General features: G+C 31.6%; 1 protein-coding gene across 2 annotated transcripts in view; it reads right to left on the bottom strand.

Annotated features, from left to right (window-relative positions):
- Window positions 1-19,250, bottom strand: part of LOC148601435 (uncharacterized) — a 64,069-nt gene that overhangs the window by 29,144 nt on the left and 15,675 nt on the right. Inside the window, exons 3-8 of one of the 2 annotated variants that reach the window (XM_088554496.1) lie at window positions 10,849-10,977; window positions 8,089-8,361; window positions 7,730-7,893; window positions 3,856-3,967; window positions 2,589-2,677; window positions 588-736 (exon numbers count right to left, since the gene is read on the bottom strand). In XM_088554496.1, coding sequence (XP_088410622.1) covers window positions 588-736; window positions 2,589-2,677; window positions 3,856-3,967; window positions 7,730-7,893; window positions 8,089-8,361; window positions 10,849-10,977 — 916 coding nt within the window. Of the gene's footprint in view, window positions 1-587; window positions 737-2,588; window positions 2,678-3,855; window positions 3,968-7,729; window positions 7,894-8,088; window positions 8,362-8,868; window positions 9,880-10,848; window positions 10,978-19,250 lie in introns of those variants that run through there. The other variant, XM_088554497.1, reaches the window with a different exon arrangement.

Genomic DNA, 19,250 nt, shown 5'->3' with positions numbered 1-19,250 from the left:
TACTAATGTGAGATTAGAGGACTTAAAAAAAAATTGATGGAGATTAGACGATTTAAAATAAAAACATATGTATTTAATGATTCTTAATTAACAAATATGAGTTTAATTTCTAGAACAATATTTGACTGATATGTTAAAATACTTTTTGAGTGATGAATTTCACGAAGAAGCCCCCTACCAGTATTGGACAGGCATGAAGAAAAAAGTTAAAGAAGTGACCCAGGCTTTCCAGACTGGAATTACAGTCATGAAATCATTACTGAATAGCTACTGATATTATTTTCTATACAAGTTTAAGAATATTTTTTTAGGGCCTTTCTTTCCCATTGTAATACTTTAGTCATTTCAGAATGTAACACCAGGTAGTAAGAGATATAATAGTCCCTTTTGTGCTAACAGTGGGATAGTCAATACTTCTTCTTAGAAAATTCTTTTTATTCTACACAAGCCCTACCTTGTGGAAGTGCATACTGAACATGCTCATCGACTTACCACAATAAGGGCTATTAATAGAAAATGTAGACATACAGACAGACAATTAAAGTATTAGCTCAGACTTGTGGCATTCAATTTTTCAATATACTTACCAAGATTTCACCGAACTTTGAGAACATGACCTTTAATTCTTCCATGGTAATTTCTTTCTCTAAGTTACCAACAAACAGAGTTCTCGTTGCTTTAGGGTGATGTTCATCAAGCTCAGCCTCTGGAGGACGGAATTCAGCATCATCTACATCTGAAAACAAGAATATGCGGTACAACATACAGCATTTTTTTAAAGTTTCATGCTTAAGAGATAACCATGAACCTGGCATTCTAAAAACTTTCAAAAAGAAGTGGTTATCAGAAGGTTTTTAAACTATTTAAGCCTTATTTTTTTCAAATATGATCAAAGGTACACATTGTTAACTAGCAAGAATTAAGTGATTTGTTTCTTTGGGAGTAATAGAGACTGGGAAGGCATTTCAAAAAAGTTTTTTGGCATTATTAGTTCCTTTAATGTAAAACCATATACAATATACTGATCTTTTGCACAGTTTATATCAGTATTTGCTAAGTTATGTCAACTAAACTTTTTAGACATATTATTTATTAGTATTATTTAATATCTGTTCAAAACATTCAATTCTGAATGTCCAGCTTTCTACCTAAATGACCAATGAGTCAAAGTTCAATAAGGATTTTCCCTAATGTCATATTCTAAATATAGAATCCTTCCTCATACAGATCATGACCAAACCCAGCCCTTTTTTCCAGCATTGCATCTGTTAAATAATTCAATTCTAATTCTATGTTCATTTGAATTAATTACAAGGCTAAATGCAATGAATTCAATGTAATGCCCACTACCTTGAATTTGACCTATGCCTTATTTCCATAAACAAAGTTTATACATAATTCATCTATATCTCTCTATGCTAGATTATATCTCTCGTTAGTCACACATCAAGCTCAAATTAATCAACATTTTTTTCTCCTAAGAGCTGCCAGAAATGCATAGAATACAATTATATAGAATTCTGTAGAATCTACCATCATCGATTGAGAGATTCATTGAATATAGCTCCTATTCAAGTCAGCCATTCAGCTGACAATCTTTATCTGAATTTAATCATTAGAGGTGCACCTTCAAAGGAGCAAGATTTTTACACAGAATGGGAATATTCATATAAAGTTTCAATAGTCTTTGTCAAAGCACTGAATCAGTATTGTCTATGAAATGAAAAGGCTCTTTAATGAATTTTCTTAAGTGATTCTATAGACATCAAGTACTATGAAGATTTCTAATTGATAAAATTCTAACATCAAAATGAAAAGATTAGGCTTGAAAAGGAAGACTGGTAATGACACCAGAGTACAATGTATGTGAAAGGTGAAATTAAAGACAGAGATTACTGAACTGAAGGTGAATCCAAGAATGTGGTGAATACATGATCTCAATTGCAAGTCTTTAAAAGATTGTAAAAATTTGACAAATTACCAGATTAAAGCAGATTTAATACACAACAAAGACAATGCTATAAGAACAAAGCTTCTAACTCTTAAATCTGACAAGACAGACACAGACTAACAATCATCCTCCAAAGTCAGGGTTTTGAGTCCACCCTCGCTCCCTAAAACCCCTGACATCACTCATTAATATTTAGTGGGTATTGTCCTGCCAATTCAAATTGGTTGCTTCTCCGGGTGCCAAGCACCATTAAAAATCGATTTAACATAAAATTGTCTGTGGAAAGGTAAACAATAATACGAGGTAATGGACGATCCAATATAGTAACTGAAAGTTGTATGATGTCACAAATGCAATATGAGCAAAAATGGTAACTAGATTCTGTTTAGAGTCTTCTCTTTAAAAAAAAATGACGTTATGTGTAGCCATTTTGTAAGTTACATCAAAGAGTTTCTATTACGAGTGATTTGATTGAATTTTGGATCTGGGTTAAATTTAAGTAACACTAGATGGCGCCAGACGATACCCGCTAAATATGAATGAGTAATGTCAGAGGTTTTGAGGGTGGACTCAAAACCCTGACTTGGGAGGATGACTAACGATATGTGTCTTTGAGAACTAACACATTGATACCTACCAATCCCTTCATGTTCCACTACTCGAATGTTGGTTCCAAAAAACCGCTTTTCCTGGGAGGCAGCGAGGGCTTTACGAGCATCTTCAGACCTGATATATGAAAATAATCAAGAATTTCAAGATCGTGGTACACAATGAGGTACACATCTAATTCACAGTAAAGCGAATGACCATCTACTTACACAAATGATACATCAGTTTACTAAGTTACTAAACTATCAGTCAAACCATTCTTGTCTGACTGGTTAAAACAGCGAAAGACTTCCCTACTTCATATGAGGCCAGATGTAGGCATTAACCTGTTGACTCACAATGAGCTTGTGAAAATCCAAATACACTTTGATTCTTCTTGTAGGGAATTTTAAGTTTTGAAACTGCGTGTTCTTGGTTTTTTATTAAATGTTTTTTTTCTCATCTTTAAGATAACACACTTTATAAAAATATTACAAATATGTTTTCTGGTTCGATCAATATTAGTAATCATAAAGTGCAAATCACTAGTTATATGTAACAGGTGTTACATACATGTAATTTTTAAAATGTATCCATGCATAAAGAATAAAGCCAATACACAATAGTATATGCAACTTGGAGTCTAGAATACCAATTTTAAATATGAATATTTCAATGGTGAGATTTTTCTATCCCAAGTACATCTCAATGACAGATTACTAAATTAAAGAATAGGACTGCAAGTCTTACACTTTCTGGCAACCCGTGTGAGTCCCAGTAAACTGAAGCCAAATTTCTCACTATTTCCTTTTGTCCGTCAGTTTTTTAAATTCAGAAAATCTCTCTTGCAATTAGCTTTCCAATACTTGCCTGCCTCAAATACATTACACCAGGATACACATACTTTGTACAGTGGGCAGATTTTAAAGGTGGAGAGTTGCGACCACGCCAAAATGCTTTAACCCCTCCACATTTTTGCAGATGTCCCAAGTCAGGAATTCCTGGCCTCTGTATGTCTTTTTTCTTTTCTCCTTTAGTTTATTTTTATGTTACTTGAGTATATAGGGGCAACTTTTTTCACTGTACCTGTGTATAATGATGTTTAGTGGCCAGCTGCAGTCTGCCCTGAGGTATAAGTTTCTTTGTTTTTCACTGAAAACCTATGAGTGGCCTTGGGCTTAAATTATTTCGTTCACATGGCATTGTACAGTATATGCATCATACCTATTCTTGTTCTATTTAACCAAGTGGACAGAGTTCAACTGGAGGCCATTGTATCATGCTGCATTTGGTGAAACCAATATATGTGTACTTACTTTTTGAAACTAACAATGGCAAATCTACCATCCCCATTGCCAGACACTTGGACTGCATTTACTTTACCATATTTCTTGTACTCATGAAAAAGCCCATCCCGCAAACTTGTATCTGTAAAAATCAATGAAGCCATTTTGATACATGTACACATTAAAGTCACACAAGTAAAACAAAGCAATGTACATGTAATTAGAACAATACATAGTTAAGGAAATACTTATAACAATTATGTACTTGTACAAACAAGTCTGTTTTAGTTACAATACATCTAATAATTATTTTTCTTACATAATGATTGACGACTTAATACTAAGTATGGTTTTGCCTCATTCATGGCTAAATGTAAGGGCAACCTGATTACTTCAATAATCTCAAATGCACAAATTCCAATTTCTATTTCCTGAAACTCAAAAACTGATTTTTGGATGGCTTTAACAACAAAATTAGGATAAATAAGGCATCTTACTGAGAGGCTATATTTAGTATCATTCGCTTGTTGGTGAAATTTCAAAATGAGTATGCAGTAAGTATCTAATTCCAAAGATTGCTAGCCAAAATCTAAGGACAATGCAACATATCAGATTTAATCAAAATGCACAAATTCCACTTCTGATTTCCTGTGACTCAAAAATACAAACAGCAAAATTCATGTGAGGTGATGAATTTTGAACTATTCACTGGACATGCAAGGCTGGATTCTTTAAATAAAGATGCAATTAGTATCTTACTGAGACCATGACTATGAGAATGCAGCATGAATATTTCCCTTGATATTTTCATGTACGTTTCAAATTGAGTGTCAGTCTCTGTAAGAATCAGGCAGTGGGTGAAACATGACATGGAAAAACCTACAATTTTGAAAGTTTGATTTGACTATTTGCACCATCAGAATCAAGGAAAAAACAGAAGATTTTTCCATATCATGCTGGTGCATTGAGTTCAATGAAATGCACTGAAAATGAACATTTCAAGAACAGTTAACTCTGTCAAGAACCTCATTTTTCTAACATACTATAGAAAATTTTCTGATCAAATTCAGTGATGCATAGATCAAATAATGGTCTTTTCAAAGTGAGAAAGCATCCTCTAGTGAAAGTATACGGTCAGATTGGTGGGGTTTTGACATGCATGTTTCTGATTTCCCCCATTTTGCCTAATTCTTACAAACACTTACACTTAAAAATTAGAAAGGGCAAATAATAAACTGCATAGAAACAATTTTGTTGGCAGATATTTTTTTCACATTAAGCCTAGAGAGATGATGATATCTCCTGCCTGTGTTGTTGATAAAAGTCTTACCATGGGAGCCTAAAAAACTCATTATAAAGTCATTTGGCAATGTTTCTAAGTTTGAATAAAATACAACTGGTTAAAAAAAGATACCTCAAGATATCTGATTACCATACACAAATCAGATAAAAGGTGGGAATTATTTCAACAAAATTCTTATAGAATCCCAAAATAATATTCAGCAATTAGGTTGTTTTTTTTTTTCATGATAAAACAAAATTAACCATATTTGAGCCTTTCAACTTTGTGTATGATGAGTAATTAACTTTTCTTTCTCAAATCTTAATGTTCTACATGTATATTGAGATATTTCTAGCATTTAATACATTTCATGTTCAAGTAATTGAACATCAGCAGCTTTCATATTTACAACCCTCCTCCTTTAATACCATTAGTTACCCACCACAATGGAATTACAACTTCTAAAGGAGTTGGGTTGTACATCATGGCACATTTTGTTATTTTCTTATAATTTAATTTCAGAAGTATCATAGCTACTGATTGGATAAAAAATTTCGATCATCTCATTATACTAACTGACCAGTTATTACTGTTATTCTTTTTCAATGATTTACTCGTTGAATTTTGTAACTTAAATTAATGACTATTACATTTTTTTGGTCATTTGAAATAACCTCAATGCCCATGGTGCACACTTTAAAATAATCTGCATAGCACCACATGATTGAGATTATTCCTTAAATGTTTACATCAAAATGAATACATATCTATCGAACTTGATCAACCAGAGTCCAATATCCCTAATAGTATGTTAATTGAGGGGCAAAGTGGGGTTCTAAATAAGTCATTAACATTAAAATTAAGCTTCCTATCTCTGTTAACAAAATATCCCTTTCTGCGCCTCTTAATACAACCTAAGAAGATAGAGAATTTTTACATTTCAAATCCCCCTATATCAGCCTTGAAATCAGTCTTGTTTTAACATATATTGTATGTACCAGCAGTTAGCATAATATCAAAGATTCTAACCTTAATGGAGGAAACCTTCTAAATAAATCACACAAATTGTTGGTGTGGAACAAATTCTATAACTTGCCATCAAAGTAATTATCTAGGTCTCTTTATAGGAATTTTAAAAACATTCAATTTCATGAACATATATTACAGGAAATGAAATAATTCTGACCAGGCTATGAAGAATTTAATCAGCAAGATGAATACATTTGTGCTCAAGTTTGTGTTTGGCTTTAAGAAATGCCTTTCAAGGGAACTGGGAGTTAATAATTATACCTGTCTGAAATCAGAAAAAAAACATCATTTATCCCAGACCTTGTTGATGACTCTTTCAATTGTGAGAATAAAAATACATGTCTTAAAGTTGAGGACACCTGAAACTTATATCTTTACAAAAGTTTCCACTTAAATTGAATACTTAACACTGAATATTTATAGCCATTGTTTTTTCACTAAGGTTTCTATGGATTTACTGGTAATCAATGTCAGTATCAAAAGGAAAAATTATGTCAGTAATAACTTTACCTAGGGTGAAAAATTTAAAAATTGCAAGTCAAAATAGACCGAAAGTTCTTCTTTTCAAATTTGTCAAGAACCACACTGAATTATACCTAAAAATTTATCAAATGCCAAAACTTTTATTTTTAACTCACTTTTAAATGACTATTATACATAACAGGCACAGAAAACATTTAAATGAACCAATATTACAAGGCCAAAAAATAATATGCCTGTTTCCTGCTACTCTACCTACCCTGGTTTTATGTGCCATAAACATATGATGACCATTTTGGCTCAAGCACTGTTAATGTCTAGATTATTTCCCCATAAACTCAATGTAAAATGTTTTTGATATAATTTCCCCACCTAAATACCCATTTTTTTCTAGCTGGAGCAGGAAACAAAATTATAATTTTTTTTGCCTAATATCCAGCATTAATATTTACAATACAATTGTATTGAATAAAAACTTGACCCTTTTTATTTATCACCATGTTTCATAGTACATGTAAACACTATTAAATCTGTATTGATTTTTTTTTTTCAGATTAATTTCAAATTATCTCATTATCAATACAATCCTTTCAAAGTCTAATGATAAATCCTCCATTTAGTAATCTCCTTATCTCAATTCTGAAAAGCTTATAATTGTAGCTTCAGAGTACATATATTAAGATATATTGATGTGTTGATACACTAAATATCAAATTAGAAATTTTGTCAAGGCTTCTTCTATTCTTCCAATGAAAACAAAAAAAATTTTAGCCAAGGTCTTGATATCTTATCAAAATCATCACTTCTTACAAAATCTGACTTCTTAAAATGTCTGTCACATCAGTTTGGAATGAATAAAAATTTATAAAATAACATTTTAAAAATTTTAAAGGACTGTTACAAGACTTATTTATTATTTTTTCAAATATTTCTTTGGACACTGATTTTCAGACATTATTATACGAAGCAAACACAAAAAAGCAGAAATACACGAAATTGGAAATAAATGTACAGTAAAAGGGAAACATAAGGGTAAAATCGAAAATTTCAAATATGAAGAAAATCATGTCTGAAATCTAGATATGACCAAAGGTCAAGAAAATTTACACATACCACTAGATCTTGCAGGTAGATTGGTGATTCTAATACCATGAGGGTGGTTTCCACCCTCAGTTGTTTCTGTGTTCTCACTGCCTACAGACCCTTGTGACCTTGACCTTCCAGATTTGACCTGTGACCCTGAGGATGGTAACTTAGAACGACTAGCCCTATGACTGCTGCAAAAGAAAATTGATAACTGTGAAATAATTTGATATACACAATATGCCAATAGATAAATGAGTATAAGAACCTATTAGTAATATTTATTTTCATTTTTTTTAAAAAGACCATTCCATATGGTAATCTAGTCAAAATATTCTCCACACTATATAAATCTATGATAGTTGATGAATGCATGTAAAAGCTCTTACCTTACAGATCTTGACCTTGACCTGCTGCTGTCTGATGATGTATCACTATAGCTACTACTGGAACTTGAATCAGATGACCCTGACCTTGATCGACTAGTTGAGTTTGATTGTTTCCGCTTCATTTTAGGACTTTTTCTACTGGTCTGAGATGTTGATCTAGCTGGGGAGAGTGGAGCTCGAGGTTTCTCAAAGGCATCACGATCACTGGATGAATTTGACCTATGACCCTCACCAAACCTTCTCTGTCCAGCAGTCCACTGATGATGACCTCCCCTGGAAGAAAACAATTAAAAAAATGCTTACTATCACTGCAAAAATTTCAAATAAAAATAGGAAATTCTACCCCTTGTATATATTTCTAACAAACCAATGTCACTTTTAAATTACAAGCTGCACATTAATCTTCATTCAACAGACATTCACATCCTTCAATAATACTTGACCGCCATACCAGTGATTGAATTTAAGGGGAAATACTTGCTAATTGCAAGTTAAAATTCAATTTTGCTAGTAGAAATTATTTCCACTTGCTAAAATTTGCTAGTGGAATTCTATATCTCTTATAGGTAAAGTCCAGAAATAATCCAAAAAACTTCAAATTTAGCGAGTGTATATTTTCAGTACTTGCTAAATTTATCAAGTGGAAAAAAATCTGAAATTCAATCCCTGCATACAATCAACTAAATCAGCATTCAGATGTTTTGTGCAGAAGTTTGTTTTACACATCGATTTTCCTATTTTTCTTTCAATATATATCCACAAAGCACAGAATATACCTACTCGTATACACCAACAGCAACTGACATATTCTAATATTCTATAATATCACATAAAATCCATTCGATTCAAACAAATGTACATCATTACACAATAATTTCTGTTATTTTTTATCCAACTAAATTCCTTCCATGTTCAGTGTGCATCTGTCAATCATTCAAACTGAAGTGTCATCCTTTAATGTTGATAAAAATATCCAACATGTGACCGAACAAGACCTTCTGAAAGAATGTTAAGTCCATGGTTCGATAGCTTTCAATGGTAGATTTAAGCTCTCAGAATTAATAAAGCCTCCTATGCTTAGAGTAAAAACCTGTTTACACTGTGGCTTGTTATGAACAGATCGAATTCTAAAGTAGCTTTAATTCAATTGAATGGTTTCAACACAGTTCCACTTAAAGCAAACCTAAACTTGGTGGATAAAACTTAAAACTAAAAATGTCAAAATTGAATAGGATAGGGAAACCCTAATATAGATTGAAAAATCTTTTGAAAACAAATAGAGCATGACTAAAATGGCCTGATCAGAAAGCTTGTTTTTAAAATCCTCTTTAACACTAAGCATATATAAATCTATATGTACAAATGTGTCTCATACATGTAGAACGTTGGTCAATTCTGAAGTCTAAATAGCTGCAATGGTTACTCCATCATCTCCAGACTGTAATTAGGGCAAGTCAAAGCTCAGATCAATTGTTCCCAGAACACAAAAGGTTCTTCAATGAAAAATTTCTAACTTATTGTGTGTTGGGTTACAAATCATCCATTAATAGCAAAGTAAATACATCTTATTCATTGGAGAGCCACAACATAAAATTCATTTTCACATTTTCAGCTAATTGGAAGCAATACTCCAACAATCCATGAACTGATCTATTCACACATTGCGGTTTGGCAGTTTGGCGAATTTCCTGTTCAGCACTGGCTTCCAATCAATAACACCATAGAAGATTTTCGTTCTCCACATACAGCAAAATAAGTCACACAGAGTTCTATCAGATCTAATTTTCTACTCAACTGTATAATTTTTCCATTCTTCTTATCAGCTCTTGTGATTGAATTTTTCTCACTTTTAGGAAATCATCCACAATACTAAGATTGATTCATAGATTCTTAGAAAACCTTCAGGATCAAAAAAACACCTGTGAATCATGCTGATTATTTACTCCAAGATAACCAGAATAAATTCCATCTTTTTATCACACATAGGCAGAATAATTCACACTGACCTATTCGTCATACAGACATCACTATTCTCTATTGGAAATCTATACTACAGTTAGGCAGTTCTTCTCTTTCCATTTATCATAGAACATGGAAAATTAAGGGGGTATTTGCTAATTATTATGAACTGGTTTTAGGATCTTGGTCAAAGTTAAAAATTCCTTCCAACCATATTAGTTTTTATGATGTCATGTCGAAAGATTTTCACTTGTTTGTCCCTACAGTAATACTATTTCTTAATCATGTGAAATTAGAATGCAGAGAAAACTGTCTAGGCCCACCTCTTTTTGAACTTTAAAATTGGTTCTTTTTAAACATGTGCTTGGTTTACATTTAAATTGATTTAATGGGACTATAAAAACTGTATGGTACAGACAGGTTTTTGGATTATTCAGGGGCCAGCTATCTCAGGTTTGACTGCAATTATTGCTACTTCTGTGATTTAGGAGTAGTGTCAGAATATATATATATTTATGGTTAATTAATTCCTTTTACATGTACATGTACTATAAAGTACATGTATCTCAAACTTTCAAAACAGTCAAAATGGTATAAATTTTTGAAAGTCAAACACAAAATTTTTCCAGCCCTAAGGCAGATATCTTGGGCAAGATGGAAATATACTGACCCTTTCAATTACGCAATGCCATCACATTGATTTGTAATTGCTGATATTTATCTAAAACCATGACAGAACCTTGCAATGAAAAATATCCAGCAAAGGAAACCAAGTAATATGTCTCTAAATCCTATTCTTACCTATCTATATGTTTAAATCCACCACGGGGAAAGCGATCTCGTGGCCTTCCCCTTTGATATTCTTCTGTGTAACCAGGATACTGAGCGGAGTAGTAATCCCTCCCTTCGTAAACCTCCCCATCTTCTGCCCTAAAAAGAGATAAAAAGAAATTATTAATGTCAGAAAAACACTCTATAATGCCTATGTTTTTGTTGCAAATTGGCTTGATAAAACTGTATTTTTCTTGTGCGATGAAAACACTTCTTTAGTAAATGGGTTTTTTTTTGTTTTTTTGTTTATATTAAAAAAGGGGGGGTGCATTACCTGCACTTTATTTGTACTAGCTATGAAACCTTCAAAACCAATTCACATATTAATTTTGTTACAAATGATGTATCTGGTGAGAAATAAGGACTTTTTTTTTATTTCTGTTTACATTTGGTTACATAATGCACAAGAATCACTAAGAAAAAGTTGTACTGTTTAAAAACTTTGTACAAGCTTTTAATTAACGCTATTACAAATAATGAAGAAAAAAGCTTTTGTTTTTTTGTAAATGTACATGTATAATCATTTTGCTCTTTATCCTAAAATCTTCATGCAACTACACAGGAAAAGGATAAATGATACTATGACTATACAAATGTCAGGGAGAGTTCATTTTCAACATTAAACCCTCTAGATCAAAAAGGTCAGGTGTTCATGAGCAATTAAAAAACTTTGTCCTACAGCAGAAAAGGTCATTGTAAACCATGGGAACCACACACCATATTTAATTTAATAGCTCAAATGAATATAGTAATCCATCAAAAGGACAAAAGGATTTAAACTTCAAGCTTTTGGCACTGAGTGCTTAATCTTTACTTGAATATTCTACATGTACACAACCATGTATGTATGTTTCTCTCCCATACATGCACATACAAAATATTCAGATGTTTATAATCCAAATATGTATAGAATGCTTCCATGTGTTTATTCAACCATTTAATAGGAAAACTAACACAAGTTAAGATACATATTCAATCCAGGTAAACTTCCTTGTTGAAAAGATATTTTGAGACCTCCATTTCAATCTTGCCTTATCAAATTTCTTTGTTAATGAACACACAAAACACTGTCTGAATATTGATAAAGAATTTGTGTATTTAACCTTTTCACCATGGCAACTATTTGAATGAAGTATTCAATTTGCACTGAATATTTAACAGTCACACTAAATCAATAAAAGAAATTAAAGAACAACAGGTTTAATGTTTAATCACTAATTCGAAGATATATGTATGGAGGCATTTCCGTTCATTCTTCTAAAAGTAAGTCCAGGGTCATAGAAGAATTTGAAGGCATGAAAGTAACAAGTAATGAAAGTGGGATTATTTCACAAAGTTATTTATGGATAACTGTTAGGTATACGTGTACATAAAATAGTGTTCTTAACTCTCCATTCTGTTACATGTTTTTTTGCACTGTATTAAAGATGAGTCAGTTGGTTTTGTCTGAACTTATTTTCAACCTTTCAAGATCATCATCATTCATTGATGTGCCCCCATAATACTATAGACCTATTATGGACTTTCCATAAGAGAATTCTATTCTGTTTGGCCCTCGGTACTTACAATGGAGAACCAATTGATTATGAAAAGTGGATTTTGCAGAATTTTGAAAATAGATAATTTGATCTTGAAAATGGACAAAATATATTTAGATCCTTTCAAATCACTCTGATCTGAAACATTATGCTTCTACATGTGATCTGATATACATGTACAATGTATGTGAAAAATCAATATCTTAACACTGTTGATAAATAAAAAAAAATCTTCAACCGATAAACATCACATGGTTGTCCCCTTAAATAGTGCAAGGAAACTGCTTAAATCTCCAGTTAGATAAGTATTTGACAGATGTAGGTACATCTATTCATTGGACACAACATGTTATATTGACAATCCCTTTGATGATTAAAATTACAAAACTAAAATACTAAAATCTCTCTAGTCTCATGTAATGTCAGGAAACAAGGATATGATATCAATATTATTATATCAGTGGTGACGACAGTCCATCCTACACATTCCAAGTATCATAACAAAATAAATATTTGATTGGAAAAAAAAATCATGCCTATTTATTTACATGGCTTCTGGTACCAGAATATTATTCTTGATTTATATTGTTTAGAAACTTCAATGAGCCAGCCAAGCTGTTTAAATATTCAATAAATGAAGCAGACTATAACATTGCTGGTTGGCAATCTGTTGATCAAACTACAGTGAAGCTTGTCAAAACCAAACACCTTTCGAACATAAAAATTGGTTCGGATTAGATAGGTGTTCGGTTTACACAGGTTTTAAAATATATATAATTGATGGGAAAAGACTATAAAAAGTGTCTGGTTTAGACAGGTTCAGGGTTCACTGTAATTCTTTCAAAGGTCAAGCAAAATCTAATCTTCAAAATGTACGGTACATGTACATGAAAATCTAAATTAAACTTCTGACACATTTGTATTTAATATAAATTTTGTGAGATCTATCGATTGACAGATTAATAAAATAATAGGGAAAAGAGACAGAACAAAAACACTTTCCAAGAACAGCTGTATATTGTGAAATTACCACAAAAGGATAAACCTTGTATCAAGTTAAGTTACCATGACAACAAGCAGACAGATTGAGGGAACTGTGAAAATTAGCTCATGTTCAAATTGTTTTTGGAACAACACCTGCTACTTGGTGATAATCATGTGTTAATTAGGAGTGGAAATTTCACTTAATCAGTTCCTCAGATGATTTAATAGTTAGGAAAGAATATTAGGGTATTTTATGTAAGACATAGTTTTTCACAAGTTTATAAACTACATGCATTGAAATCAAGGTAAAATGGGTTTTTTTTCAATTAACAAGTAGGAAAACATAAATTAATTAGTTCATTCAGTTAATCATTATCATTCTCTACATTTTTGTATTTTTGAATTTCCTCTCATTTTTATCAACCAGTGCTTTGAGAAAGTCCCCAAAATGTCAATTCTTGTGGCAAGACTCTACATGACATGAAGGGGATTAAACTTTATGAAAGGCTAATATATTTGTCAATACCAACAGAACTGGTTTCTACAGGACATTTAATTAAACAGATATTTAATCTTCTAAAATACATAACCATTTAATATTCCATATCCATAATCATAAATCTATATTTACAGGTAAAAACTTTAAATAATACTTGATTAACAAAATCTCCCATATAGGAACCTCAAATTGTGTATTGGTCTTGGCACAGGGCCAATACCTGACTAATGTAAAATGTAAAATTGTACATGTCTGGGTCACCTGTTTTTTTTTATATTTTATTTTAACTAGGAAACATATAGAAGGTGTGTTGTTTTTCCATCTTATCAAACCAGAAGTGAAATTTTAATGTTTTATCTCCAGTAAACTGAGGTACTCCCAATTACACAGTTAATGATGCAACTCAAATATGTGAAAAATGTTTCTTCCAACTAACTGTAATTCTTATGACTTGACTAAAAATCATTTGAAATCCTTCTTTAAAATTGAATAAGAATACATTTTTTGGCAACATTATAAACTAGTGGGTGTTTGCTTCACTTTGTAGTATTCTCTTTCAAAGACAAATTATCATAAAATTTAATCTGATACATTGAATAACATCACAAAGATTCATATAACACATCCATTCAGTTCTTTTTTTTTTTCAAGGAAATTAATAAATTTGTCTGTATCATTTTAAGAGTGGAGGGAAATAACAAATATTTAACATTTTGAAATACAGTTTATATATACATACACATTGTACATATACATGTCTGTGTGTAGAACATTAGAACATGCACTTGGACAAAACCCAAATCAGACAGTGATAGTTAGGTACAATATCATGTACAATGTACCGGTAGATAATCAGTCACTTATTTTATTTCAAGTTATACAATAAGAGACTCCCTTAGTATCAAAGAAATTCTTCTTCAAAGTATCCCCACAGAAAACCTAATAAAAATGGCATAAAAATCAACAAGATAATTTTATCATGCTGTGGCAAGTTTTAGTTTAAAATGAATAAACAGTCTAGAAGGTCAAATCTGCTTTCACCATTTTGATCTAATCACTGCTGTGCTAAACCCTCAGACATTAAAAGCAACATATTGATTGAGTTGCCATGACAACAAAAAGCGTAGGAACTGAAATGACAACAATAAAAGAGAAAAGAATTGTCTATTTCACGACTAGATCGATCAGGAAGTCCTAGGAAATGAGATAAAACTGACGAAAATCAATACTGACTTGATATGGAGTATTATTACAGGAAAATCAATGACAAATCCTTCATTCCCCTATGGTAAAATCAATCTCACCGCTTGCTCAATTTACCCTACTATTTGAATTTTATGGTGACTCATTAATCGTAGAATTGATTTCAGATAATTCTTTCCTATTCTTGAATTTGCTCTAGGGAGCTGAAACATCACAATATAACATTATATCATGATGGTGAAGTTCACTGACTTGACACAGAAAAATCTGTGATTTCCACCATCTAGTAAATAACAATGCTGTTTTATACAAATGGCAATAACTTTCTCAAAGGATAGAAGATTATATTGGCATTTCTGCAGTTTATTGCTCCTAAATTTTCTCAAAGACATATAAAATCCATGTAACTTGAAGCAAAATTTTATTTGGATTCTAAGAAAAAAATCTAATATTTCTTTTATTGACAATCACCTATCAGAAATAAGCCTACCAAAAAATTATCCGCCATTTCTAACAATAACAACACTAAGAAAAAGAATTGAAATAAATTTTTTACACCATTTAAGGGAAAATTATCTAAAAGACTAGATAGCAATTTTTGAAAATGGTGTTTCTCATGTTCCTGACTACTCATAAAAGTACTTTTTACAAATAGTAATATATCTGAGATATTGAAACCATGATGCAGAGAACATATATTCAAGATACATTGTACATACATGTATATCACCAACCCAGTGGCTTGAAAGGAAATTTTGAGAAGGGGCCATTTTCAGGAGTTTTCAAAGATATTTACAATCTGATGGGGTCATTTGTTAAGAAACCATATAGTTTTCTTTTAGATGAAAGGGCCATTTCCAGTCAGAAAAGGCAAACAGCCTATGGCCCTTCACCTTCCTAACCCTTGCCCATTAACCCCTATTTTTCATAAAACATTTAATAACCAATACATCAAATACTGATTTCTTGAATGAAAGGGGTCACAAAATATTCTAGCTACAGTACTCCATACAAATGTATATTGTACATGAATCAAGCAAAAGGCCTAGAGCTGACATTTTTCATCCCAATGAAGTTGTTGTCTTTTAAACATAGTTACCATATCATTCTCCTAATAAGTAATCTAGCAAGTCATGGGTCTTTACATTGAATGTACAAGGGTACAAAAAATTTATCAATGTAGGTCAAACCATATTGGACTTCGACCACTTCAAGTATCTCTGTACTTGCATAACCATGAGGGGGAAAAATTACCAGTCCATTTATAAGTACACCTATTCTTTAATGTTAACTTATTACTTCTAATTTCAGGTCTAAAAACACATTTATCAAAGCATGAAATTAATCTGTATGCAAATCATCAACAAGAATACCAGAATTAGACATGGAAGAAATTACACTGTAGAATTGTCCTAGATTTGAGACAATTATAAAAGCATAGAATGGAAGTGATAAATTAAGTCTGTAAAACCTGTACTTGGCTCACAATCAAAATCAGATTAAACATGAGATATCTCTTATCTTTCAGTAAATTTCACAGCCAGATATATGTGTACATGTACCTGTATGTAAAAAGTTCAGTAAACTAAAATGTTTTGAAATAACATCTGAATTAGGAACATTTATAAATTTAAAAGCCATGTAAAGTTTATGTCTGTTATTAGATTAAACATACTTTTTATATCAACAAGTATCAGTAAGAGCTATGGCCAGACATGATTTTACTCAGCTGACAAAAAAATATTCTTGAATGTTGAATACATTACCAAAATGTATTAACTGTAAAACCCGAAATGAATCAAGTGGAATTCCCTTTAAAAACAGAAAAAAAATTGTAGAACAAATGGAAGAAGCATAAAATTAGATTTATTATGGTGGCTGACTTTCATATAAGTATTAACTAATATTTTGTACAGTTTCTCGTCTCCTAAACCTGACAAGAAACATCTACTTGAAAAATGTCTCAAAAACACAACAAACCCTCCATAGTAAATATATAACAAATGTGAAAGCTCCTTTAAATGACTTTATGTGTTCCAAATGTGTATATTTCTTTCTTAAAATGCACTTCCAACAGAAAAAAAAATCATGTTACAAAAATTGATGAGTTTTTGGGTTTTCCCTCCATGTTAAAATTATACAAATGTACATGTACAAAATGTACTAAACTGAAACAAAATGAATTAACATATTTTTGTAGTCCTTCACTGGATGACAACAAGTTAAAACACAGGGGCTGTCACGAATATTGTATACCTTCAGGTGTTTATGAATATTTTTATGCTTGAGGAAATGTTTTACATCATTAATCTAAATTTGACAAATGTCTCCAAAGAAATTGGTACATTCATAAAATCTGTATAATTTGTATGCCTACTGAAATTATCCAGTTTCATGAAGCTACAACAATTCTGGCTTTCAGCCCTGGCCGCACTGTCTGGGATGAAGGCGTCAGGCATAATGATTTAATGAACATATTTGCAGAAACTTCCTTTACTGATATTCTGACAGGATTTGTATATCGTGTATATTGTGTCAGAACTGAGAAACCCCCCTTTTTTTATCAAAATGAATCTCCAATACATTCATTGTCAATTTTTTAAAGAACTCCTCAAAAAGTTGTGTAAGTTTTTTTTTGTTTTTGTTTTGAATATTTTAAGGAAAATACTTCTAAAAATACTATAAACTTTATTGAATCAGACATGCACGTCATGTGCATATTTGATTTGTATATATCTGATTTGGAACAATTTTATCTTGGCTCATTGGAACTTCACCTAATTCACATCCCACTTGCCCCGTCAAAATTTTACTTGGTACCAATTGGAGCAAGAGCACTAAATGAACAGACAGGTGTTGTACATGTATGTTAGAGAAGTATAATTTAACATGCTACTAACAAAATAATCATTTTAATCATAAATGCATGCATGCACATATGTATTTTTCTGAAAAATAAATTTCTAACCTTTTTGTGACCACTACAAGAATAATTAAAGCCAAAATGCATAAAATATATACATCAAAACGTTCCAACCCAATTAGTATTCAACCAAATTATATCTGAGATAATAAAAAAAAAATCTGTTAATTTTTTATTACAAATGTAGATACACGTACATGTACCAAAGATTGCATAAGGCTAACAAAAGCTTGAAAAAAAATATTATATTGGCTTAATAATAAACAAAATATCTTAAGCACACCGAAGGACAATGTTAAAGAATAATTTAAGACCATTTCTGAAACCGTTTCAAAAGAATGAAATTTCAGGATTTAACCAACATGTACTGTTCTAAATATTTCAAGTGCTACATTTCAAATGGAAGATTGTACAGTACATTGGTTTTATCTCAAGGGGAAATATTCTATTATGCAAAGAAAACTCTTGACATATTTATTCTTCAAAATTGTTGTTACTGAAAGCACCAAAAGTAATGGACACGATATACACTACATTCCCAACAGTAACATTTTCAAACAAGGTTTTACTTGAATATGGAATTATTTTCAGTTTGAGAAAATAAGTAAAAAAATTATAAAATTTACCCTACTAAGAGGGTTAGTCATGGCTAAGGGGGTTAGTAAGTTTTTCTTATTTTTTGTTATCTAACTAACTATAACCCTTAGCCAATGCCGGCATGACTAACTCCCTTAGTAAGGAGTAGTTTTACAAATTATTTTTTTTATCATTTTCTAAATTCCAAAATAATTCCAAATTCAAATAACACCTTGTTTTCAGATGGATACATACTGCTACTTCATTGTAAACCTTTATTTCCTACACAGAGAAATGCAGGCTGTGCAATAAACTTTTCCAGCTGCTAAAAGAGCGCAACTGAAATTCTCAGATTTTTCACTACCCCATATCATTTTTCACTAGTTTCAGGCTTTGGGCTAGAAGCTAAAGGCACAGACTGGAAATGATAAGCCTCCATTTTGAGTAATTAGTGCAAAAATGCACATGGTACACTCAGGTTAGCATGTGTTTGCATACAACATTAACTTCCTGCTTCGCTTTTATTATTATCTTCATCTATTTTGGTTTTTCTTGGCACAAAACAGAAGGTCATTAGCCATTACAAGGGTGTATATACTGAAAAATTTGCCAAAGATATGTTGAGGCCAAACAATTTAAAGTGTGGTTC

The sequence above is a fragment of the Perna viridis genome, chromosome 12 (assembly GCF_037379345.1).
Source record: "Perna viridis isolate PV_CMFRI_1.1 ecotype Kerala chromosome 12, ASM3737934v1, whole genome shotgun sequence".
In the NCBI taxonomy this organism is placed as follows: Eukaryota; Metazoa; Mollusca; class Bivalvia; order Mytilida; family Mytilidae; genus Perna; species Perna viridis.
Note: the sequence above shows the minus strand (reverse complement) of the source record. Positions and strands in the feature narration are given on the sequence as shown.